The 24,743-nt window shown below is 41.6% G+C and overlaps 2 protein-coding genes across 4 annotated transcripts in view; one reads left to right on the top strand and one right to left on the bottom strand.

Annotated features, from left to right (window-relative positions):
• LOC115369326 (tripartite motif-containing protein 16-like) overlaps positions 1-24,743 on the top strand; it is a 32,143-nt gene that overhangs the window by 1,142 nt on the left and 6,258 nt on the right. For 2 of the 3 annotated variants that reach the window (XM_030065910.1, XM_030065911.1), the window contains exon 1: positions 21,321-21,347. The gene's annotated coding sequence lies outside the window, so the exon portion shown is untranslated. Of the gene's footprint in view, positions 1-1,595; positions 1,598-21,320; positions 21,348-24,743 lie in introns of those variants that run through there. The other variant, XM_030065912.1, reaches the window with a different exon arrangement.
• On the bottom strand, positions 6,474-13,120 carry LOC115369328 (protein NLRC3-like; the record flags this gene model as incomplete). The annotated part of the gene is made up of 3 exons (XM_030065913.1): positions 6,474-6,982; positions 10,390-10,560; positions 11,391-13,120. Coding segments are annotated over 3 exons (2,091 nt in total), but the record flags the coding sequence as incomplete, so codon positions are not given.

Below are 24,743 nucleotides of genomic sequence, written 5' to 3'. Positions count from 1 at the left end.
GGCTGTGTATTCAGGGCAGCGCGATCATCAAGTTTGAATTTTGGATTTTAATGTTGGTTTAAATGCACACAGCAGGTTATCACTACATAATATTGTTATTGTAGATGGGTTGTATAGTTTGCTGTGCATTTTGCCAGTCAAAATGAGTTTTGAGAATTTAAAGAAATAGCTTAAAACCGTTTCTTTGTAGGACCGTTATGTGGCTGCTTTTCGCCGTTTCATCTGTTGGGATACTCGATAAATACTTGTTCGTTTTCTCATGTTAGGCGTGTGGAAAGCCCATGACAGTTTCTGCTCTGTTTTTGGACTCGTTCAAACAGATATCTTTATACTGTACTGCCAGTATCGCGTTCAGTAAATGTATTTTTCACTTCTGGTTGACTGTTTTAGCGGTTGTGTTTAAGGATAGATTCCATGGCAACCGTTGGCGCCAACTGTTTACAAACACAATAAGACGTTTTATTTTATTCCACATAGAAATTAACAGTGTAAGTAAATGTTTTATTTCAGATAGATAGATAGATAGACAGGCGGATTTGTTTTGTTGATCCCAAACTGAGAAATTATTTCATGCTTTATAAGTTAAAATGTTACCAATGTAAGTAAATGTCACAAAATTAGAGACATAAATTAGTGGCATTTGTTCCTTTCCTATTTTACTGTATTTTATTATTCATTTTATTATTTATTTATTTGTCTGCGCTGGACAGTTTTTGCTCTATTTTTGGACTCATTCAAACAGGAATAAACCTGAGTTCCACAAATGATGCCAGTGTCCAGTGTCTCTGTAGCCACTAGAGCACAACGCAGAGTGGCTGGGACCTGCAGTCCGTTCCAGTTACACATGCATCAGAGGGTCAAAATACTCTCAACACCCCTCAGTATACTGCTGTCCACACCAACAGCAACACCCACTATCATCTCAGTAAACATAATAAAGAAGTCTCTCGGACAGTGTCAACATTTACAAAGTAATACATTTATTAAAGTAGAATTCATGGTAGGGCTGTTATTGGTGCGCATTACATTGCACAGTGTCTAATGAAGTCGTCAGTGAATGTATTTAATAAATTGTTATCTGTAGGTAATAGGTAGGTGGATAAACAGCCTCATAAAAGTCTCTGGCAAAACCCGAGCGAGATAACTTCAGGCTCAGCTCCGGATTTTCTGTATCACAAAGCTGGTTCACCTCTGATCGGGATAGGAAACCTGTCCTAATCCTATCCTGAGAGCTAGCCTGCTCCGGGACAGGCTAACTTTCAGGATAGGACTGAATCCTACATAAAGCACCGCCCCCTGGCCAATCAGCTGTTTGCCAAACTGTGGCCTGCCCAATCATTGACGATCCCATTGAACAAGGAGTCCAAATAAGGAGAGCATTACGGCATAAAGGATTTTTTCCTCGACCGATCAAACCCGTTAGATTTTGCCGACGACTCTCTGAGAGAATGAGAGAAAGGATGTAATGTAATGTAATGTGAAGCAGCTTCAGCCTGGCTAACAGCTGCCTGCTATACACAGCTGACACTCTGTAGGAGAGGAAAACACACGAGAGATCATTAAAGGAAATTTGATAATTAAAAGTATTTTTTTAGATGTTTCACAACACATCTTACCCGGGAGGCCATTCGGCCCAGCAACATTTGATTTCAACTATATAAAAGAGGCAAGGACACAGAATTCACGTATTAACCAATGCATTTAATTCAGCGTGTGTGCGCCTCTCCGACCCCACAGCATTGACAGCCCCACACACACTCCTCACTCCTCTTGTGTCTCGTGTTGGACTGCGTGCGAAACAGTATATTTTTTGCGCGCCTACATCTCTAATTCACATTCCATGAAATTTCTCTTTTTATCCGTCTTGTCAAGGGTTGTAGTTTTCTGATCATGCAGAGAGGGGAATCTCAGGTGCAGGGCCATTTAAATATGATTTGCATATTTGAATGGGGGTGTGGAAAGGGAGGGGTCAGGTACGCCAACATGTGCGCTCAATTCCACGTTGATTGGGATGTTCAAAGGAAATGTGCTCGGATTCATGTTTACGCACAGATTTATACATCTGGATTTTTTTTGGGCGTACGCCGTTTTCTGGATTTGAGCGTACGCCATTTTCTAGTAGGAAATCCACACAAGTCTTTATACATGAGGCCCCAGGTGCCTAAATAATGTCCACACACATACACCCACCCAGCGTCTTCAGTTTTAGGAAACCTATGTAACACCTGGCCAGGGGCAGCAGGTGAGAAAAACCTCTGACACTGTAATGTAGGAGGTTCAATTTTCTTATTGAGACTATCATTACAGAAACATTCTGTCAGGAATGTAAAGCATTGCCAGGAGATGCAGATTATTTAAAGGATTTATTCTCAGGTTCAGCATGAGAAAAGGGGGCAAACAGACACACATGGGTCATCAGGTCTGAAAGAAAGCAAACAAAAGATTAAAACTGAACATAAACTGACCTCATTGCACAAAATAAAGATAAATGTCAATAAGGCTGAGCTTACTAATTAAACTAAGGAAACAAACACAACTCACCAGGTCTGCCGCCCCATGTGAAAGTGAAAAGAAGGAGTGAAGGGAAGTGCAGTCTTAAATAAGGGAGTGAACAGGTGAATTCAATCAATGCAATTAGGTGGTGGCAAAGCTAGAAACATCTAGTGAGTATAAAGGAAGTGAGACACCAAACAGGAAAAGGTTAACAAAATAAGAGCTTCACAACAGACACATTTACAGTCATGTGTTTATTAATGTGCACTGTCCAAAATGAAATACAAATCTGTTGAAAGTAAAACATCAGGTATAGACCGTTAAACATCTTAATGTGACTTGGAGATCAACAGGTGAAGGGAGGGGCACAAAAGGGGAGCGGCTCAAGTCACAGCTCTCCAGTGTGCAATGTGCTGTCATTCTCACATCTGTGTTTATTGATAGAAATACAAAAAAAAAATAAAAATAATAATAATAATAATCAATGGAGGAGGAGGTTTAAATGACACTTATGCACAACATTAAGATTTGAATATACAAACATTTTAATGACTCATTATTTTTTACAAACCTGTCCAATCAATCAATTAACAATTATCCACCAAGATGCCTGATACAATAAAAAAAAAAAAAAAAATCAACCATAAACCACAAATCAGCCAAACATGTTCTCAACACTTTCAGGTCAGTGTTTGTTTCTGAGAAACTGGCAGCTAAACCTCAATAGAAGAACCAAATGAAGACAAACCAAACGCAGGGTGGAGCGGCTCAGTGAAGGTGGAGCTGAAGGTGTGCAGGAGTCTCAGTCTGTCAGAAGAGACTCTGTAGAAGGACAGAGTCCCAGCAGAGCAGTCCAGATACACTGCTACTCTGTCAGATCCACTGGGACCATAATCAGAGCACCTCAGACTCCAGGACTGTTCATTGTCTCCAAGCCGAGAGTCATCACCACTTCTTGTGATTCCTCTGTAAGTCACTGCTATATCAATCACTCCACTCCACTGGACCTCCCAGTAACATCGCCCAGTCAGACCTTCTCTACACAGAACCTGAGGCCAATAGTCAAATCTGTCTGGGTGATCAGGATACGACTGCCACTCGCTCTCCTTCATCACCTTCCTGTTGTCCTCAGACAGACGGAGCTTTCTGTTCGCTGTGTTTGGATCCAGTGTGAGATCACAGGCATCTGATGGGGAGAAGACACACAACACACCTCAGAAAGCATCATTCACTCACACTCTCTGGGCTCTTATAAGGTTATTATAGTTTTGCATTTTTCATTAGTTTTTATTTTTAATGTCATTTTACACTTTTCAATTTGAGTTTGGTTTTAATTCATTTTTAAAGATGATTTGTTTGTTTAGTTTATTGATTTTAATGCTCATTTTTTGTTTAGTTTGTGAAGCAGATTTCATATCCACCCAAAATACCAGAGAAAAACAAATACATATCAAAAATTAAACAAATGAGACCTTTTTTTCTCCTTCAGGTTTTTTCCCTCTTATATCTCCCTCTCTTTTTCTCTACCTCTCTGTCCTTGCCTGCCCCCTACCCTCATCATTCACCCCCCTTACACACACACACACACACACACACACACACACACACACACAAACACACACACACCAAAAGTGAACTACAATTGATTTGCTTTCTTAATTTTTTTTTCTTCTTATTTTCTGTGTTGTTTTCTTTGAGTTCCTGTCTGGTTCTTTCTTTCTCTCCACATCTGTTCAGTCCTGTCTTCTCCTTTTCTAACATGTTTTCTAATGTTGTCACTCTCTGCACTCGACTTGTTCACCTTTCTTTCACTAATAAAGGGGAACAAAAATACCAGGATTATGTATGAGGTAAATCGACAGAGGAAAACTCATTTTTCTCTGTAATTTTAAAGTTGTTTTTAGTATGTTGTAGCTTTGACTGGACTCAGCAGAGAGAGACAGGAAAGGCCGGGGAGAGAGAGGGGCCGCCCTGCAGCAAAGGGCCTGAGGTGGGATTCAAACCCACGACTCAGCCTGGACAAGCTGGAGCTCTGCAGCACGTGAGCTACCAGGGCGCCCAGGTTTCTGTCATGTCAGCTGATTTTAGCTGCTTTTGGAAACACACACACACACACACACACACACACATATAGTTTCAGCTCACTCACATTTTCTGTAAAGCCTTGTTTGTTTTTGTACTTCATGTGTGTGTGTGTGTGTGTGTGTGTGTGTGTGTGTGTGTGTGTGTGTCTCAGTACTCACATCCTCTCAGGCTGTCAGCTGGAATCCAGTCTTCTACATGTTCCAGCCTGTAGGGATGAACACAAAACCATCATCCTCTTCATCATCATCATCATCATCACCTGCAGGTCACATGACCCCAACACACCTGTGGCTGCTCTGATTGGCTGATCTCTCTCTGTCTTTCTGTCCAGTCCTGAGGCCACTGAGCACTTTGGACATTTCCCAGGAAATGCTGCCTGCACTGACTGTGTCCAGCACAAGAACCAAGCAACCAAGCTGCTCCGCCTGGACTGACTCCACCCCTCTAGGACTGACTCCACCCCTCTAGGACTGACTCCACCCCTCTACTGACAGGACTGACTCCACCCCTCTACTGACCTGAGAGGACTGACTCCACCCCTCTACTGACCTCAGAGGACTGACTCCACCCCTCTACTGACCTCAGAGGACTGACTCCACCCCTCTACTGACCTGAGAGTCTTCAGGCTGCAGTTTGGACTCTCCACCAGAGCAGACAGCAGCTTCACTCCTGAATCCTGCAGCTGGTTCCATCTCAGGTCCAGCTCTGTCAGATGGGGGTTGGACTTCAGAGCCGAGGCCAGAGAATCACAGCTGCTCTCTGTCAAGCTGCAGTCCCTCAGTCTGAATGAAGAATAAAAAATAAACTATAAGACAAGAGGAGAGCAGATCTGAGGCAGGTCTCCCTCACAGAGCTGCGTCTGATTGGCTGCTTGTCTCTGAAGAGCAGCAGCCTGACAGCTGAAGCTCAAACCACTTCCTGTCTTTTAGGAATGGAATGAGTCTTGTGCTGTATCTTCATGCAAGCATGGGCTCAACATTTTCCTCCAATCAGGGCGCTGCATAACAGAGTCAACACCGGTTAAAGGGGATTCAAACTTCCTGTCAGTCATCACATTTCCATAATTCCAGATTTGAAGTTCCTTGCGCTCTGAGAGCTTTTTCTACTTCACTATCTAGTTATTATTATGGATTTGCCATGTTTTCTAGCAGCCTGCTCACACTGATACAGGTATTCATTTTGTAAGAAAGTGAAAATACTAAAAAATAATAGGCTAATTATTCCTAAATAAATGAATATGTTGTTATTTGAAAGTCTGGTCCCCACAGTGTCTGCCTAAAAAAACCCTTTTGGACAAATGGAGATGAAGATCCCTGATGTGTTTGATTTTCTTCCTCACATCACAGCAGAGATCTGGACCTGACTGCTCAAGCAATCAATCAATAATCAACCCTGTTGTCTGTGTCGCTGTCCATGGTGCTGCTGCAACCGCGTAAACAAAAGTTGATTTATGATGAAAGGTATATATGGCAGTCTGTGTGCGCCGCACACCTGTCAGATCTGGCTGATCTGACTGGGTGGGCACAGTGCTGGCCACGGCATCTGGTGGGCGGGCTCATGTGCAAGGCCACTCGGTTGGATGTAGCAGCCAGCTGACACGCCGCTCCGGCTGTCAGTTGGACGCTTTCTGAAGTGTCAAACTGTCAAGGTAAATAAACATCCCTTAACCTGTGTCTGATTAAAAGAAACAAAAATGTATTTTAGTTAAAAGGAAGACATGATGAATGTATTTGGACTACACTGATTTATGATGACATCAGACCATTTGTGTTGTCTTATTTCAACGTGATGACGTGCACACTGGGGGCAGTCACACTTGGGCACGTTTGGGCTTTAAGTAATGTGAGAGCAGGCCAGCCGGGGACTGGGAAGAGGGGCATTTTTGCTTTAGCACGATATGGAGCAAATGGCCCTCTCTAGATAGTTCAGCAGAACACGCTTTGCAAATGGCCACACTACCCACTATGCATTATGCCGACTCCTTTATTTGCGCCTGAAGGTGTGTCTGTGGGCGTGCTCATGCGCTTATGTCGAAATAACCGTCATGGGCAGGATTACGTCGGTTAGAGACCCTAAATGTCGGTTTTGATTATTTTTCGATTAATTGCCCAGCCCTACTAAATCTCCAAATAACGGGTTTAGGGACTCTGACGTAAGATAAGGCCCTTAGTGCTACGATATGATTCAAACAATATTCATATATTTATGTCATCATTAAAAAGTGCAGTCTGACCTGAGAGTCTTCAGTCTGCAGTTTGGACTCTCCAGTCCAGCAGACAGCAGCTCCACTCCTGAATCCTGCAGCTGGTTCCAGCTCAGGTCCAGCTCTGTCAGATGGGGGTTGGACTTCAGAGCCGAGGCCAGAGAAGCACAGCTGCTCTCTGACAACCTGCAGTCCCTCAATCTGAATAAAGAATAAAATATGTAGCTATAATTTCCAGTGTTTTGGATATTTATCAGTCAGAGATTTTTCAAAATATTCAAAAAGGCATGACAGACCATTATTATAACAATTATATTAATAATAATACTGATTACACTCATTTATATTTACATTACACCTTTAAAGCAAAGTTCCAAAGTGCTTTACAAAACCATCAGAGTAAATGAAAAGATAAAGATAACACCTGGAATGAAAAGACTTCAGAATATTAAAAACACAAATAAGCAGACAATGAAAGCAAGAAATGATAAAAGGTCCAAAATAATTCAAATTCAGTGCTAAATACGGTAGACGTGAAAACAGCCATAGGTACGTCCATAAATACCAAATGAATGGCTCAGTGAAAAGTCCTCAGATGCCTTCAGTCTACCATCTTCTCAGAGTAAAACTGGAGAACAAGAGCTTCTGCATCACATGACACCAGCACCCAGTCTCTTGACCAATCAGGGCCAAAGTTATGAGCATTTCAACAGACTGACCAGGTGGTGGCAGTAGAGGTGGGCCCATCAATATATTGATATAATATGGATACTGTGATATGAGATGAGATATGTGGGATTTGGGATATGGTAATATCTTGTGGCATCAGTGTTGTCCTCTCCTGCTTTTAAAGGCTGCATTACAGTAAAGGGATGCAGTTTTCTCAACTTATTAGACGCTCCTCGCTGCTCTGTTATTGGCCTCAGCCTGCTCGCTCATCATATCCATATTACTAATGACTGTTCAGCACTAATTTACACTTTGATGAAAGCACCAACCAGTCATCCTAACAATATCCTCACAATATGGATATCACGGTATTCAGTCAAAAACATGGTGACAGTCGACTGTGTTCATATGGCTCAGTCTGAGGGACTAGAGACAGAAAATATCCTGAAATATACAAAATGTTCATTTGGCGTGGTCGTCTGTGAGCCTGCAGAGTTTAAACAAAGTTTTGCATGGGAAGTAGGTGAGCTGGGAAAAAGTGTGTGAAGATGGTCAAAATAACAATCAATGAAAAACAAGAGGTCCTAAAGGTTTAGTTGAGGTTCAGAACAGTTCCAAGACAACAGTTACCATGAGGGAATGTGATCAGGATGGTAAAAGTTGGACATATCAACTCCATCCCATCATGCCTAATCTGTGAAAGATACCAGAATGCACTGATACGCCCACATGGGATTTTTGTCCCTGATGATTCATCAAAGAAAATATTGGAATCCTTTGTGAATCCATAGTTGGACCAAGACCTCGATGACGGTGTCCTCTATACGTTCTGTGGAATTACCACAATAAATATCAGATTCCCACAGACGGAGGCCATTTGGACCCCTGCATGTTGAAATAATGTACAATATCATCACTGAAGTTCACAGTTTTTCATTTCAACACACAAGGATTGTGTGAAAACACAGTTTGACAACAATTTGAGATGTAAGCCTGTAAAACTCCTGTTAAGCTAACAGGATATTACATGTTCACACATCATTAAAAAGTGCAGTCTGACCTGAGAGTCTCCAGTCTGCAGTTTGGACTCTCCAGTCCAGCAGACAGCAGCTCCACTCCTGAATCCTGCAGCTGGTTCCAGCTCAGGTCCAGCTCTGTCAGATGGGGGTTGGACTTCAGAGTCGAGGCCAGAGAAGCACAGCTGCTCTCTGTCAACCAGCAGTCAATCAATCTGAATAAAGAATAAAATATGTAGCTATAATTTCCAGTGTTTTGGATGTTTATCAGTCAGAGATTTTTCAAAATATTCAAAAAGGCAGGACAGTCCATTATTATAACAATTATATTAATAATACTCATTACACTAATTTAAATTTACATTAGACCTTTGAAGAAAGGTTCCAAAGTGCTTTACAAAACCATCAGAGTAAATGAAAAGATAAAGATAACACCTGAAATGACAAGACATCAAAACATTAAAAACACAAATAAACACACAATGAAAGCAAGAAATGATAAAAGGTCCAAAATGATTCAAATTCAGTCCTAAATACAGTAGACGTGAAAACAGCCATAGGTACGTCCATAAATAACAAATGAATGGCTCAGTGAAAAGTCCTCAGATGCCTTCAGTCTACCATCTTCTCAGAGTAAAACTGGAGAACAAGAGCTTCTGCATCACATGACACCAGCACCCAGTCTCTGGACCAATCAGGGCCAAAGTTATTAGCATTTCAACAGACTGACCAGGTGATGGCGGTAGAGGTGGGCCCATCAATATATTGATATCATATGGATACTGTGATATGAGATGAGATATGTGGGATTTGGGATATGGTAATATCTTCTGGCATCAGTGTTGTCCTCTCCTGCTTTTAAAGGCTGCATTACAGTAAAGCAGGGGTCAGCAATTAAGTTTGGCCTCAGGCCAGATTTTTTACAAGCCATTACATGGCGTGCCACAACCAAAACAATGGCTAATTTACTGAATTAATAGGGGAGGATGAAAATGATAGGCGCTCGTGAAATGACAGAACAGACGTACTGAGACAACTCTCGTGCTACTCGCATCTCTGTTCCTACGTATATACCTATGTTTGATGTCTTGCCTGATTGAAAGAAGTGTTTTAATTATCACAATAATATGACGCCTATGTCCATTGTTTGAGTGACAACTTGTGTTTTAGAGACCATTGGAATTTCAGCATCAGGCGCTGTCCGCTGACGTCATTTGTTTTTGCATGTTAAGTGTCCATGCTGCACCTCGCTGATGCGCTTATTCACCCTCGTATCCAGATATAACAAATAAGAATTTCGATCGATTGAAATTTTTCTGTGCTGAAAAATGAAGTTTCCAATAAAGAGCTTTTTTGAGACTGTCAGTCTGATTTTTAAAAAGTATAATTTATTTGTTTTTATTTTCATTCTCTAGTTCAAACAATCTCACGGGCCAGATGTTTTTGCTTGCGGGCCACATGTGACCCGGGGGCCGCTAATTGCCGACCTAGGCAGTAAAGGGATGCAGTTTTCTCAACTTATTAGACGCTCCTCGCTGCTCTGTTATTGGCCTCAGCCTGCTCGCTCATCATATCCATATTACTAATGACTGTTTAGCACTAATTTACACTTTGATGAAAGCACCAACCAGTCATCCTAACAATATCCTCACAATATGGATATCACGGTATTCATGGTGACAGTCGACTGTGTTCATTAATTACCACAATAACTTTCAGATTCCCACAGATGGAGGCCATTTGGACCCCTGCATGTTGAAATAATGTACAATATCATCACTGAAGTTCACAGTTTTTCATTTCAACACACAAGGATTGTGTGTTAATACAGTTTGACAACAATTTGAGATGTAAGCCTGTAAAACTCCTGTTCAACTAACAGAATATTACATGTTCACACATCATTACAAAGTGCAGTCTGACCTGAGAGTCTCCAGTCTGCAGTTTGGACTCTCCAGTCCAGCAGACAGCAGCTTCACTCCTGAATCCTGCAGCTTGTTCTTACTCAGGTCCAGCTCTGTCAGATGGGGGTTGGACTTCAGAGCCAAGGCCAGAGAAGCACAGCTGCTCTCTGACAACCTGCAGCCACCCAGTCTGAATAAAGAATAAAATATGTAGCTATAATTTCCAGTCAGAGATTTTTCAAAATATTCAAAAAGGCAGGACAGACCATTATTGTAACAATTACAGTAAGGGGATGCAATTTTCTCAACTTATTAGACGCTCCTCGCTGCTCTGTTATTGGCCTCAGCCTGCTCGCTCATCAGATCCATATTACTAATGACTGTTTATCAGGGCGGTTGTTTATCAGTCACAGGTGTGTTAATTGAAGACAGGAGCTCACACAGGTGTATTAAGTCTCCTGAGCTCCTTCACTCTCTGCTCTTCAGGTGAGGATCTCTTTGTTCTTTGTTCCTGAGTACGTCTGAGTGAGTAGTTCATTCCAGATTATTTGTTACAAGTCATGTTTATTTTTCCATTGTTGCTTGAACAGTAACATAATTGTTCACTAGACCAGACTGGTAGTCAGACTACCAGTCTGGTCTAGTGAACAGCGTGAACTGATGAAGCCACTTGGGTAAGGGGCAAAACGTCTTCTAGACATATAACTAAGTCCAGTTGACCTGATTCAGTTTCCTTCAGATACAGAAGAAACCAAGCAGTAGAAACCTGATGTTCAAGTTCAATTACACAGCAAAAACTTGCTTCTGATTTTGAAGTATTGCAGGGGTGAGCTGCTATATGCATCACCATCATGTTGCCTCCTTTTACCCTCGACTGCCTGAAGCATATTTTTTCTGACATAATCGATCCTTTATCTGAATATATAGAGAACTACATATCTTTAATGTATTTCTGATGGTGTCAGGTATGGAAGCAGCTCTACACTGTTTGTATAATGTTGATTTCACATCAGGACTAACCGAGCCTTCCTGCAGTTCCTCACAGCTGGGATCAGTCTCTGTTGTCCCTCCAATGATGTGTTGTACACATTCAGGTCAAAAACATCCAGAACCTCCTCTGACATCTGCAGCATGTAGGCCAGAGCTGAGCACTGGATCGCAGAGAGTTCCTTCTCTGATCTGTTCTCTGACTTCAGGAACTCTTGGATGTCCTGATGTACTGAGAGGTCGTTCATCTCCATCAAACAGTGGAAGATGTTGATGTTTCTGTCAGGTGAGACATCGTTGTTGTTCATCCCCTTCAGGTTGTTGATGGCTCTCTGGATGTCTTCTGGTCTGCTCTCTGTCTGACCCAGCAGGCCTCCTAAGAGCCTCTGGTCGGACCCCAGCAGGCCTCCTAAGAGCTTCTGGTTGGACTCCAGTGAGAGGCCATGAAGGAAACGGACAAAGAGGTCCAGGTGACCATTTTTGCTCTTCAGGGCTACAGACATGACTGTCCACAGGAAGTCATCCAACGATAGCTCATAGTAAGCAAACAGATCATGGTCATTACTCATGACTCTGGCCAGTACCTCTGTGTTCCTGTTGGTGTAGCAGTGGAAGATGTAGACTGCAGCGAGAAACTCCTGAATGCTCAGATGAACAAAGCAGTAGACTTTTCTCTGGAAGAGCACACACTCGGTTTTGAAGATCTCTGTGCACACTCCTGAGTACACCGAGGCCTCTCTGACATCAAGACCACACTCCTCCAGGTCTTCTTGGTAGAACATCAGGTTGCCTTTCTCCAGATGTTCAAATGCCAGCCTGCCCAGCTTCAGAAGAACTTCCTTGTCAGTCTCCATCAGCTCCTGCTGGCTCCTGTCATGTCTCTCATTGTACTTGTGCTTCTTCCTCTGTGTTTGAACCAGCACGAAGTGTGAGTACATGTCAGTCAGGCTCTTGGGCAGCTCTCCTCTCTGGTCTGTAGTCAACATGTGCTCCAGAACTGTAGCAGTGATCCAGCAGAAGACTGGGATGTGGCACATGATGTGGAGGCTCCTGGACACCTTGATGTGTGAGATGATTCTGCTGCACAGCTCCTCATCACTGGATCTTCTCCTGAAGTACTCCTCCTTCTGGGGGTCAGTGAACCCTCGCACTTCTGTTACCCTGTCGACACATGTAGGAGGGATCTGATTGGCCGCCGCTGGTCTGGAAGTTATCCAGAGGAGAGCCGAGGGAAGCAGATTCCCCTTGATGAGGTTTGTCAACAGCACGTCTACTGATGATGTCTGTGTGACATCAGACACGACCTCATTGTTCTGGAAATCCAATAAAAACCTGCTTTCATCCAGGCCGTCAAAGATGAACACGACTTTACAGACGGCGAGCTTCTCTGCTGTGACCGTCTGTAATGTTGGATGGAAAACACGGAGCAGCTGGAGAAGACTGTAGCGCTCATCTTTGATCAAGTTCAGCTCCCGGAACGAAAGCAGAACCACAAGACTGACATGTTGGTTTTCCAAGCCCTCTGCCCAGTCCAGAGTGAACTTCTGCACTGAGAAGGTTTTTCCAATGCCAGCAACGCCCTGCGTCACAACTACTCTGATGTGTGTGTCTTGGTCAGGTAAGGGTTTAAAGATGTCCTGGCACTTGATTGGAGTGTCACTGAGGGTCTCCATCTTGGATGTTGTCTCCAGCTGCCACACCTCATGTTGGGTATTAACCCCTTCCCTCCGTCCCTGTGTTATGTAGAGCTCAGTGTAGATCCTGTTGAGGGGGGTTCCAGTTCCTGCTGCAAAAGTTCCTTCTGTCACAAATTCACATCTCCTCCTCAGACCGATCTTATGCTTGTCTAAAACCTCCTGCAGACCGCCGTCCACTGGGCTGGTTTGACTGGGTGTCTGCAGTCCAGGTCTTGTTCTGGATCTTTCTCCACACTGGGGACAGGCAGGATCTCCTGATGGATCAGACTGGTCCCAGTATGAGGTGATGCACCGTCTGCAGAACCAGTGTCCACAGCTGGTGGAGACTGGATCCCTCAGGAGCTCCTGACACAAAGCACAGCAGGACAGCTGCTCCTTCACATCACCTCGACTCCTCTTCCTGTCCCTGCGGAGATGAAAGCAGTTTGTTTATGTTCAGACAACATTACGTTTTAAGTGAAATCTTTTTTTTTTTTTTTTTTTAAATGTAATAAGTGCACTGCAAAATTTTTCGCTGTGAATTCACAATAAATTATTGGATAAGTTGACTTTCACAGTAAGGATTACAGCAATATACTGTGAAATGTACTCACAGCAATTTACTGTAATTTCACATCTGTGATATTACAATGCATTGTTGTAAAAGCACAACTGTGTACTGTAACTTCACAGCTTCAGTGACAAAGCAGTTACTGTGATATTACAGTACATTACTGGGGAATTACAACCTTCTACATCATTACAACAAGGCCCTGTACTTTTACAGTGTGTACTGTGAAAGTAATGCACAAGTTGACAGTAATTTACTGTGAATTTACTATGTATACTGTGGAAATCATGCAAAAATTGGCCAGTAATTTACTGTGAAAGTAATGCAGATTATGTTTCCATTTACTGTGAATTTACAATCATTGTACAATTAAGACACCAACGCACAACTCTGAGGTAAAGTCAATGTTAGCCCAATGGCATATTTATTTACAAATAAAGGGTTATTCAACATAAATGCCAAGAAATTCAAGAATTCAAGAAATTCAACTTCCTAGTCCTAGTCAAACTTTTCAAAGCATCTTAAAATGCAGAGAAACTGCAGAAACTTGCCACTCCCCAGCTGTGTCCCAATAACAGTAAGAGGATGGGAATGAGGCCTACATGGCAAGGTAAGAGAGGAAGGGAGAGAGCGATGAAGGGATGTGGTGAAGGGGTCAGGCGCTCCTCTCAGTCTCAAACATTCTATAATCCACACGCAACACCGCTGTACAAAAATCTTGTAGTGCAAAGTTGTCTTTAAAAAAAGTACAAAAAGAACTACTCAAAACTGAGCCTGACAACTGCTGCAGCAAAAAAAAAACAAAACAAAAAAAAACCAACAACTGTGATGCCCACTCAAAGTCAGTTAGTTTCCTCAAAAGGTGCTCACATGAGGGTTCATTGTTGTCCGCTTCCTGGTCTTTGAGCCTCTTTCAGGAAGATAGTTTCAGTTTTAAATAGACTTATGTATTGCAGGCAGCATTTATCAAGTTGAGGCATCATCCTTCATAATCTTATCATATGCACACTCAACAGTTCAGTAAAAGCATAATGTACAGTATTTAGATATTCAAATTTAAATAATAAGGTCGACTGTAGTAAATAGCAAATGCTAGGGTTAGCTAGCCTATATCAGACCACACGGGCAAATGCTACAGCTAACTAACGTTAGCTAGTTAGCTAATAGACCTAATATAATTTAAAATACCATGGGTGTATTCAAACAGACGTTCTGCAGCTCACCTTCTCCATTCAGCCCAGAAGAGAAGAGGGAAATGGCCTCTTCAGGTTCAGTGTGGTTATGTCATGTGACTTACCAGGGAATATTTGAATACAAAATTTCACTGTAATAATACTGCTGAATGCTGTGAAATCCTTGCATTTTTTTTTTACTGTGTTGCTGTGATATTACAGACCTTGTTGTGATATAATGGGTGTTTTGATTGCAGGATTTTACTGTAAAATAACAGTTAAATGCTGTAATATCCATACTGTAGTTTTTACAGGTATTCATTGGGATATTACAGGGGAACTTAATTACATCAAGTTACTGTAAAATAATACTGTTAATTATTGTGAAATGCTGGTAATTTATTACAGTGTGGTCTCTTAAGTCACTTTCTGTGACTACATTTACATGGATTGCAATATTCTAATATTAATAGCAATTAAGATAGTATTTACAAGAAGAAATGTCCATGTAAGCAGCATGACATCCACGTTGAGTTTTTGCAGCAGATTATGACAAATACAGCAATCCAAGAGCTTGACAGCTCATGTTTTTTGGATTTTTTATTGTCAATCCGTAAAAGAAAAGTTGACCAATAACAAAAACAAAAAATCTCCACAATACAGAGTGAGGAGGAAACTCACTGCAACAAGCTTTCAACAAGCAAAAGAGGACGACACCCCTTTGACTTAACCCTGAGATTAGTCACCATTGGTACGACTCCAGAGAAGACCTCATAACAAATGTCTGAATCCCCTCCACATCCAAGTGGGTGTCACAGAGTGACCAGGAGAGTCTTTGTTTTCAGTTTGCTTTGTATTTTTCTCTTTATTTGCAGTAAGTTGAGTGTTTTCTTTATTATAAGTCTCCCTTGTGTGTGTATGTGTGTGGAGGATCTCCCCTATTTGACAGCAGCGCACCCGCTACCACTCACCCAATCAAGCCGTGATTGCAGGACGGACAATTAAAGGCAGTCGGGACACAGGTGCGAGGCAGGCTGGCCCAGGGAGGACTACGGACGCGGGCAGAGGGAGCTACAACGGGGTTGTGGAATGGAACGAATTCCCACGACTGATAGAGGCGAGTAACTAAACCTCTGGACTTGTTTAATGTGCCTCCTGCTTTGAGCCGGTGCAGCTTTATCTGTGCTTCTTCCCTCTCCTTTCCTCCTGCCCGAGGCTCAACCGCTGCGGACCCAGCGCACAGTCGGACGGCTCGCTGCCTCTGGAGAGAGCACCGACCCGGGCCGTAGCCATGCCACCTGAGGTTTGCCACCCCAGCGGCCCGCCGCTTCTTCCTTCTTCCTCCATCCCCTGCCTGGAGCAAATGGACTAAAGACTCTTTTTTTATGCACCCCCAACTTTTTATCAAACTGAACTTTTAGCTACTGTGAAAATAAACTGTTTTTTTCATTGGACTTAACTGGGTTCCAGTGCTCCTGTCTGCTTCCAGGACCAGAAGTCAGGTATTACAACACTCAGGCTGGGACAATATGCTTATCTCCTGATCGATACTATCATGACACCTGGGAGCCGATCGATACATATTGCGATTCTGAAGTCTCCTCTTATCCTCGTTGTGGAAATGTCTCAGAAACTGGCCCTCACTGTCAGTCCAGCTGGAGAAGCAGAGCTCCTCTGAACGGCCTCGCTCTCTAGTTTGTGTCTGTAAAGTTTGATGAGGCTGTGATTCTCCTAGAGGTCACTAGAGGTCATTTTCTACAGCGACGTCCAGTTTGACAAAAGTCTCTGCCTGCAGTGAAATGGCTGCTATGGGGGCCAACATCATCACACAGGAATCAAATGTGGCTCATTGAATCCACAAGAGTCTCAGCTTTCCAGTCAAAGCCAACTGATGCAGCTCCAAGACTGTTTAGGCCCCAGTCTGCACACACACACCATTTTACAGCAGGCCACAAGAACACATGTGGACTGCAGGCTTTGGGGCCCAAACTGCATGGGATTAGCAGAAGGTGGGCGTGTCTGCATAGGGGAGAGCCGTGGCCGCCCAGAGAACCCATTTTCATTCACACATCTGGAGGTCAGAGGTGAAAAAAAAGCTAAAATTGAAATGAAAATGTACTTTTGAATAATTAAGTATTTTTAAAAGAGATTACTTTAACTCAAGTAAAACATTTGACTGAGCAACTTCCACTGGCAGTGCAGTAATATTTCACCAGGAGGATCTACACTTTAACTCAAGTCATGGGCTCCACCACTGCTCACGGTGAAGCACTTCCATGCTCTGTGTGTTTTTGTGTGTATATGTGTGTGTGTGTGTGTGTGTGTGACGTGAGCCATAGTGCATCACATGCACATCAGTCTGAGCAGCACAGGATCAGATTTATCTGTTAGTCAATATGAATCTCAACTTCAGACTCAAGTGTGTGAAGAACTTGTGAGTGCAGGTACAGGTGAAAATGTTCTCAGGTGTTTTGGTGCAAAACATCAAACAGCATCATAGTTTGTGGAAAACAGCACAGACCCAGATGTGTTTTGGTTGAACAGCTGGATTGCAGAGCAGGGAGCAGTCATTTCTCTCTCTGCAGTCTCTTTTCTTAATATCCTCACTACTTGCTCTGCTCTATAATCTCATGTCATCATATTCCATCAGGCTCACAGTCTGACAGCTGTCTTACTTTGTGTCTGAAGGTCTAGGTTCAGCACTGAAGTTTAGAGGATGATGTTTAGACCAGTCACTCTTCATGGACAGACAGCTGGACACTGCAGACTCTGCTCTGTGGCAGGAACCTCTGGAAACACAAATGTTTGAAACATGTTATTAGTTCTTGTAAATCAGGGCTCCAGACTAACTTTTCCACTGGCAGCACTGGTGCTCCCAGCTTTCCCAGTCGCTCACAGCAGCTCATGATTTGGTCGCATCCTTTTTTTGTGAGGTGGGGTCCAGCTAAAAGAGCGGATGTGGCTCATGACCTGAAGCATCAGTTTTGGGGTCACGTCTACTTTCTCCATGAGCAACAAACAGATTTCACAAGAAAACAGTGAACACACACTGCACTCTAACAGCTGTCTTACTTTGTGTCTGAAGGTCCAGGTTCAGCACTGAAGGCTGGAGGTCGTTCTTTAGACCAGTCACTCTTCATGGACAGACAGCTGGACACTGCAGACTCTGCTCTGCCCTCCTCTTCCTCCACACAGTCACTCATCTTCTGCTTTAAGTCAGTCTAAGAGGTGCACACACACACACACACACACACACACACACACACACACACACACACACACACACACACACCAAAGGGGTGATATATGGGTTAATGTTCTAGTTTCCTATTGGACAACAGACATTAACTGTATTAAATGGAGTCAGAGCAGCTGCACATAAATAATGTGTGTTTCAACATATTTTTGTGGAAATGTCAGTTATTTTGTTGTTATTTTAAATTAAAAATAAATTCATAATAAGGTTTTGTTGTTTCTTCATTTCAAATACTGTTACTTTGCAAATGTATGTATTTTTATTTTATTATTATTATTTTTTGGTCATTCTTTATATGGATCTCATGTAATTTTTTGTTATTAAAGTCTAGCTAATTATTTGCTGTTTTTTTTTGTTTTTTTTTCATTATTATTTTTCTCCCATGTCTCAGAAAGTAATATAGTGAATTCAAGCAGGTGACAGAGAGTTAATACTAAACACACTGAAACACACAGTGAGACCCGAACCTCACAGTGAAATTTGACATTTTAATTTGAATTTGTCATGGCGACCAGTTTCATGCATGCAGTGTTTGGTCTTTGTAAAGGAGCCGGGAGCCGCTGATGATCTGCACAAATAAATGCAGATTCACAAATAATTTCTGAAGCACAAATTCACTTTAGGAAAGCACAAATGAAAGAGTGTGAATGCAGCAAAGCTCATGGACATGTTTCCCTGTTTCTGTTCCAATCCAGAGGCTGCGTTCCAGACGCTGCGCTCACCAGCAAATCCTGGTGACGTCATGAAACCTGCAAATCTTTCTTTCAGTAGTTTTGGTGGCGCACCGTGTTCCCTTCATGTCTTTTTCTTGTTGTTGTTCTCAGAGAACAGAGCCTCAGCAGAAAAACACAAACTCCTTTCCATCTAATCTTCAAAGCAGATGATGCTTTCCTGTTAAGGCGCCACAGGTTTGGCCCTTATTCTCTTTTCTGTGTTGAGGGACCAGAGGCCTGTTCTCACCCTGACAAACAGGAAACACTTTGCTTTCTGTTCAGGCTGAAAAAAGAAAAAAAAAACACAGGCCTGTTCAGGGCCCGGGGAACACAGGGGGTCCTACTCAGTTTGCAAACTATTAATAGATTTGCATTTTTTATTTTATTTTTTATTTTTTTATAAATTAATTTATTCATTTGTCCATTTTCCAGTGGCGGGTTTCATACATACAGATCAGTCTGTATTTCCTGTGGAATAAACGGAATTAAACGGCTTTAAAAACGTGCTGTCTGACGTATAGAACTGGCTAACATTTGTTTTTACCGCCTGATGAGATTTTTTTTTCATCACCACAAAGAAAATGATCACTGCTTTACTTTTTTAATTTATTTCTAACAGATGAACTCAACAGTGAAAAATGCAGCTCGAAAATGGCGTCAGACAAAAGTAGCGACTCACAGCAGAAGTGGAAGTTTCTTTCTTTCTTCCTTTTTTTCTTTGTTTCTTTCTTTGTTCCATTCTTTCTTCTTGGACTTGAAGTCAAAGATGAAACAGAAATCCTCTCCTGACGTCCGAACGTGTGCAGCTCTTCTAGATCAGGACAGTGAGACACAAGTCCAACATTAATGATGACGATGAGCCTCCTGGTCGCGGCTCGTCCAAACATTCAACCAAACTTTCACTTTCACTGGTGCTGCGTTCACGTCCTCATCGGAGTCATGGGAGAATTCACTCCCACCTGCATCCACAGATAACAACCACTGCCGACGCCCCTGCGGCCGCTAGCGGCGCCCCTCCAGCAGATGGCGCCCTAGGCAACCGACTATACCGCCTATGCCCAGAGCCGGCCCTGCATACAGGCATCATTATCAGTTGTAATAACAGTCACAAAAACTGTATCAACCCATTTACCCAGCTAATGTCTCATCTAAAAATATGTGTAAGTCATAAATTAAAATGAATGTCAAATAAATTGATACCTTAACTGTCCCACAAAGATGCCAAGCACTTCAAAATGGCAGATACTTGGACCAGACTTTTTATTAATTTATGTATTTATTATTTATTATCTCTTATTTTAACAAATGGCCTTGTAGAGATGGATGTTGCCAGTTAGCATCCTCTACAAACACAGGGATACTTGCATTGCAGAGCTGTGCATGTGGATTGTATCAGTCCCTATCAAATAAACCATAATTTTTTTTTTTTCATTTATTATGCATATTTAAAATATTTCTATGTGTAAGTTAAGCCGAGTGGTGCCATTCAAGGAGCATGTGAAACCACTCTGCTCAAAGGCAGACAGGATTTTAACAAAAATAATAGTTCCGGACACATTTTCAAAATAAAAGCCTTACTTAAATTCCCTTAATCATCATCGTCATCATCTGTGTGGTGCACCGGTGTTGACGGTAATATCTCTTCATCCATATTTAATGACTCTAATCGGAATTCTGACACATTACTCTGCACAGCTCGTCTTTAGCACAGCTAGTCAAGGGCTGCATGTTTATATGTTTCTACGTAATGCACATAAATCACAAATTTCTAATGCAAATATTTTTAGTTTTATTTATTTTCCTGCTGCTCATAATTTCACTTATGCTTATTTATATTCCTCTCTTGAGAACTGACAACTAACCTACTTTACTGATCCCCGGGGATCAATGATGCGTTTCTAATTCTGTTTCTGTTTTACAATAACAGTACAACAATTAACGTTAGTTAATGCTGTAATAAACTTTAAGTAACAGGTAATAAACATTAAGTAGGCTAACAGTTAGCCTAACTAACCGTTAACTAATGCTGTTCATGCTAAGGTATTAATTTATATGTTATTTAAGGGTTATTGTAGATATTATTAACATTAGTAAATGCCAAAATAATCATTAACTAACAGTTAATTAACCATTACGGCATTAACTGAAATTAACTAACGCTAAGTAAGGTTAATTGTTGTACTGTTATTGTAAAGTGTTACCATTATTATTATTATCGTTATAAATATCATTTGAGGGTGCAAAATAATAAACTCGGGGTTCAGTGCATGCCGCTACACCCTGACAGAGCAGCTCATCTATGAAACTGCTCCTCTTCCCAAAATAAAAGCCTATTAACGCCTCTCTTTCCCACAATAAAAGCCTGTTAACTCCTCTCTTTTATCATTGGTCACAACATACAGGCAGCTCCGTTTTAATCCAGATATTTCGCACAGATGGCTATAAAGTGCAAACTGTGCAAGTGCAAGTGTGACACAGGACTTGAGTTGAGGTGGGGATTAGCCAATCAGCGCCCTTGTTACGCCGCGGCGTGTCAGCTATCAGCCAATCAGCGCTCTTGTTATTTGTCCACCTGAAAACTTTAGCCCGTACCGGCCGTCAGGTGAGCTGCAGGAACGCTCGTTCCGGAGGAGGAGGAGGAGGGGTGCCCGGATGGTGGTTGGTTGGCGGAGCTTGAGAAGACAGTGTGTGTTTGTTACGACTTGGAGAAGATCAGTAGTTTGTTGGTTGAGTCAAACTGCGCAGTGCATTTGAGTGACCGTAAGGTTGCAACAACTGTATTGTGAGTACAATCATCATGGGTGATAGTACGGACGGAGATAGTGATGACTTTATGCCATGGCAGGAGGCCAGACAGAAAAGAAAAGACAGGGCTAGGAGCTCATCGAGCGCAGCTTCTGCAGCGGAGGAAAGGGAAAGGATCAAGAAAACTAAGGCGGAAGCAAGGAACGAGATTGAACAGACGGAATGGAAAGTGATGATAACGTTTAAAAGAGATGGTGCTCACTTTCATCCATTGAAACTGACAAAAAGTATTGAAAAAGAGATGGGGAAGATCCAGTTCGCGAAATTTCTGAGTAATAAGAGACTTCTTATTTTTGCAAAAAATAAGCAGCAAAGAGATAAGTTCCTCAGAACTGATGCATTAAACGGAGAAAAAGTCAGTGTCCACATACCAGGGAAAGCAGCAAAACTGAGAGGAGTAATAAATGAAGTGCCACTGGAAATATCTATGGATGAGATAGTCCAAGAGATAAAAGGAGGGAAAGTAGTAAAAGCTACCAGACTGCAAACAAGAAGGAAAGGAACAAAAACAGATAGCCTGTCAGTGGTATTAGAATTTGAAAAAGACATGCCAGAGAAAGTAAGAATTGGATATTTATGTTATGATGTCAGAAAGTTTATCCCAAAGCCACTTCGCTGTTATAAGTGTCAGAGAATGGGGCACACTGCAGGGCAGTGCAAAGGAAAAATAAGATGTGCAAGATGTGGCGGAGAGCACGAGTATGGAAAGTGTGATCAGAATGCAAAAATCAAATGCTGTAATTGTGGTGGAGAGCATAGCGCTGCCTATGGGGGATGCCCTGTACAAATACAGGCCAGAGAAGTACAGAAATACAAAGTAACAAATCAAGTGTCTTATGCTGATGCACTTAAAAAAGTAAAGGAAAGTGAAACAATCAGACCCAGTACTGTGCATATGAGAAAAGATACAATGGAGAATATCAATCATGCGCAGAGGTTCCCAGTCCAGACATCGAATCCAAACCTGGAGAAAATCAATAATGACACACTGATAGTTGATAAAGTCAGATTTGTTGCCTTTATATGCAAGACAGTGAATGTTGCATTGCAACAGACAAGGAAAAGTGATCGAATCAAAACAGTTGTGGAGGCAGCAGTTGAAATACTAGGAATTAAAGAAATATCAGCAGAGCTTATACATGAAATGCTAATCCCTAGCAATTATGATGGACTGTCTCAAGGTACTTAGTATCCTAATGGTGATCCATATATTACAATGGAATGCCAGAAGTTTGATTGCCAATGGACAGGAATTCAAAAAGGTATTTACTGAATTGAGAACAACCCCAGATGTGCTGTGCATACAAGAGACATGGTTGAGACCTCACCTAGATTTTGTCCTTCCAGGATATTGTTCATTTAGGAAGGATAGAATAGGAAAACAAGGTGGTGGGTGTTTAACATTTATTAAAAACACAATGGAGTGTAGAAACATAAATGTACCAGATGAGTATGAGTGCATAGTAACAGAAATATGTAATCCAAGAGGAAATATTATAGTAGTTAATTTTTACAATCCCTGTGATAGTCTAACACTGCAAATGTTTCAAGACATTGCAGGGAACATAAACAGAAGAGAAATATGGTGCGGTGACTTTAATGCACACAGTACTCTTTGGGGCAGTGATCACACAGATAATAATGGAGAAATAGTGGAAGATCTTTTGGAAGAGAGAGGACTTGTTTGTATTAATGACAGAACAGGAACTAGAGTGGACATCAGGAGAGGAAAAGTTTCATGTATAGACCTCACCTTAGTTTCTGGAAACTTGAGTAAACAATGTAAATGGGAGGTAATGACAGATACTAATATAGGAAGTGATCATTTTCCAATACAAGTATCAATTAATTTTGATATGCATTCGCAAGAAGGATATGATATTGAAAGATGGTGTTTTCCTAAAGCAGACTGGGAGAAATTCAGAAATTGCTGTAAAGAATCTGCGAAGGGATTTCAAGTCAAAGAAGACATTGATAGATATGAAGCAGATGTAACTTCATTAATAATTAATGCTGCAATAGCAAGCATTCCTAAAAGCACAGTTAGTGGGGAAAAGAAAATAGTACCATGGTGGAATGAAAAATGCAGTAAAGCTATTAAAGAAAGAAATTCAGCATTCAGAGTATTAAGAAGGAATTTTAGCGAAGAAAATCTGATTGACTACCAAAGAAAGAGAGCTATGGCACGCAAAACAGTTAAGTTATCCAAAAAGAATGCTTGGAGATTGTTCTGCTCTTCCATAGGTAGAGAAACAAAACTTAAAGAAGTATGGTCAATGGTTAAAAAGATGAGTGGGAAAAGGAAAGCGGCTAAAATCCCAGTATTGGTAGATGGAGAATACTTGGCAATTACAAACAAACAAAAAGCTGACTTACTGGGTAAATCATTTGCAAAAGTACATAGTGGAAACCATCTAGATGAAAATCATAAGAAACGCAAAGAGGAAATCTTAAAAAATAATGAGAGAGTAACAAAGAAGCAAAGTAAAGAATCACCACTAGATTTAGAGATAACCCTCAATGAAGTAAAGAAGGCTTTGGAGGGAAGTGGATACACAGCACCAGGTCAAGATAGATTATGCTATGCCATGTTTAGACAACTTCCCAAGGAAGTATTGGAAATAATACTGAACTTGTTTAATAAAATATGGAGGCAAGGTAGAATGCCTAGCAGCTGGAGGAAAGCTTTGGTACTTCCATTTGCTAAACCTGGTAAGGATCAAGATAATGCAGGAAATTACAGACCTATAGCACTAACATCCCACCTTAGTAAATGGATGGAGAAGGTTATTGTTCAGAGATTAACATATTATTTAGAGCAAAGAGGCTTGATAAGCACATGTCAGAGTGGTTTTCGAATAGGCAGATCTACAACAGATGCCCTTGTTAAGGTTAGCAATGAGGTAGAAAAGGCTCTTACTATGAAGGAGACCATGGTTATTGTTTACTTTGATATTGAGAAAGCATATGACTCAATGTGGAGAGAAGGACTAATGATTAAAATGGATAAGATGGGTATAGGAGGGAGAATGTATAACTGGGTATTAGACTTCCTATCGAATCGGACCTTTTGTGTGAAAGTAGGGGATGCTATTTCGGAAACCTATGATATTGTTAATGGTATACCCCAAGGTAGTGTTATTAGTCCTATTTTATTCAATATAATGATAAATGATATTTTTATGAATATTGG

The sequence above is a fragment of the Myripristis murdjan genome, chromosome 12 (genome assembly GCF_902150065.1).
Source record: "Myripristis murdjan chromosome 12, fMyrMur1.1, whole genome shotgun sequence".
NCBI classification, from domain to species: Eukaryota; Metazoa; Chordata; class Actinopteri; order Holocentriformes; family Holocentridae; genus Myripristis; species Myripristis murdjan.
The sequence above is the reverse complement of the archived record's forward strand: the minus strand, read 5'-3'. Positions and strand labels throughout refer to the sequence as shown.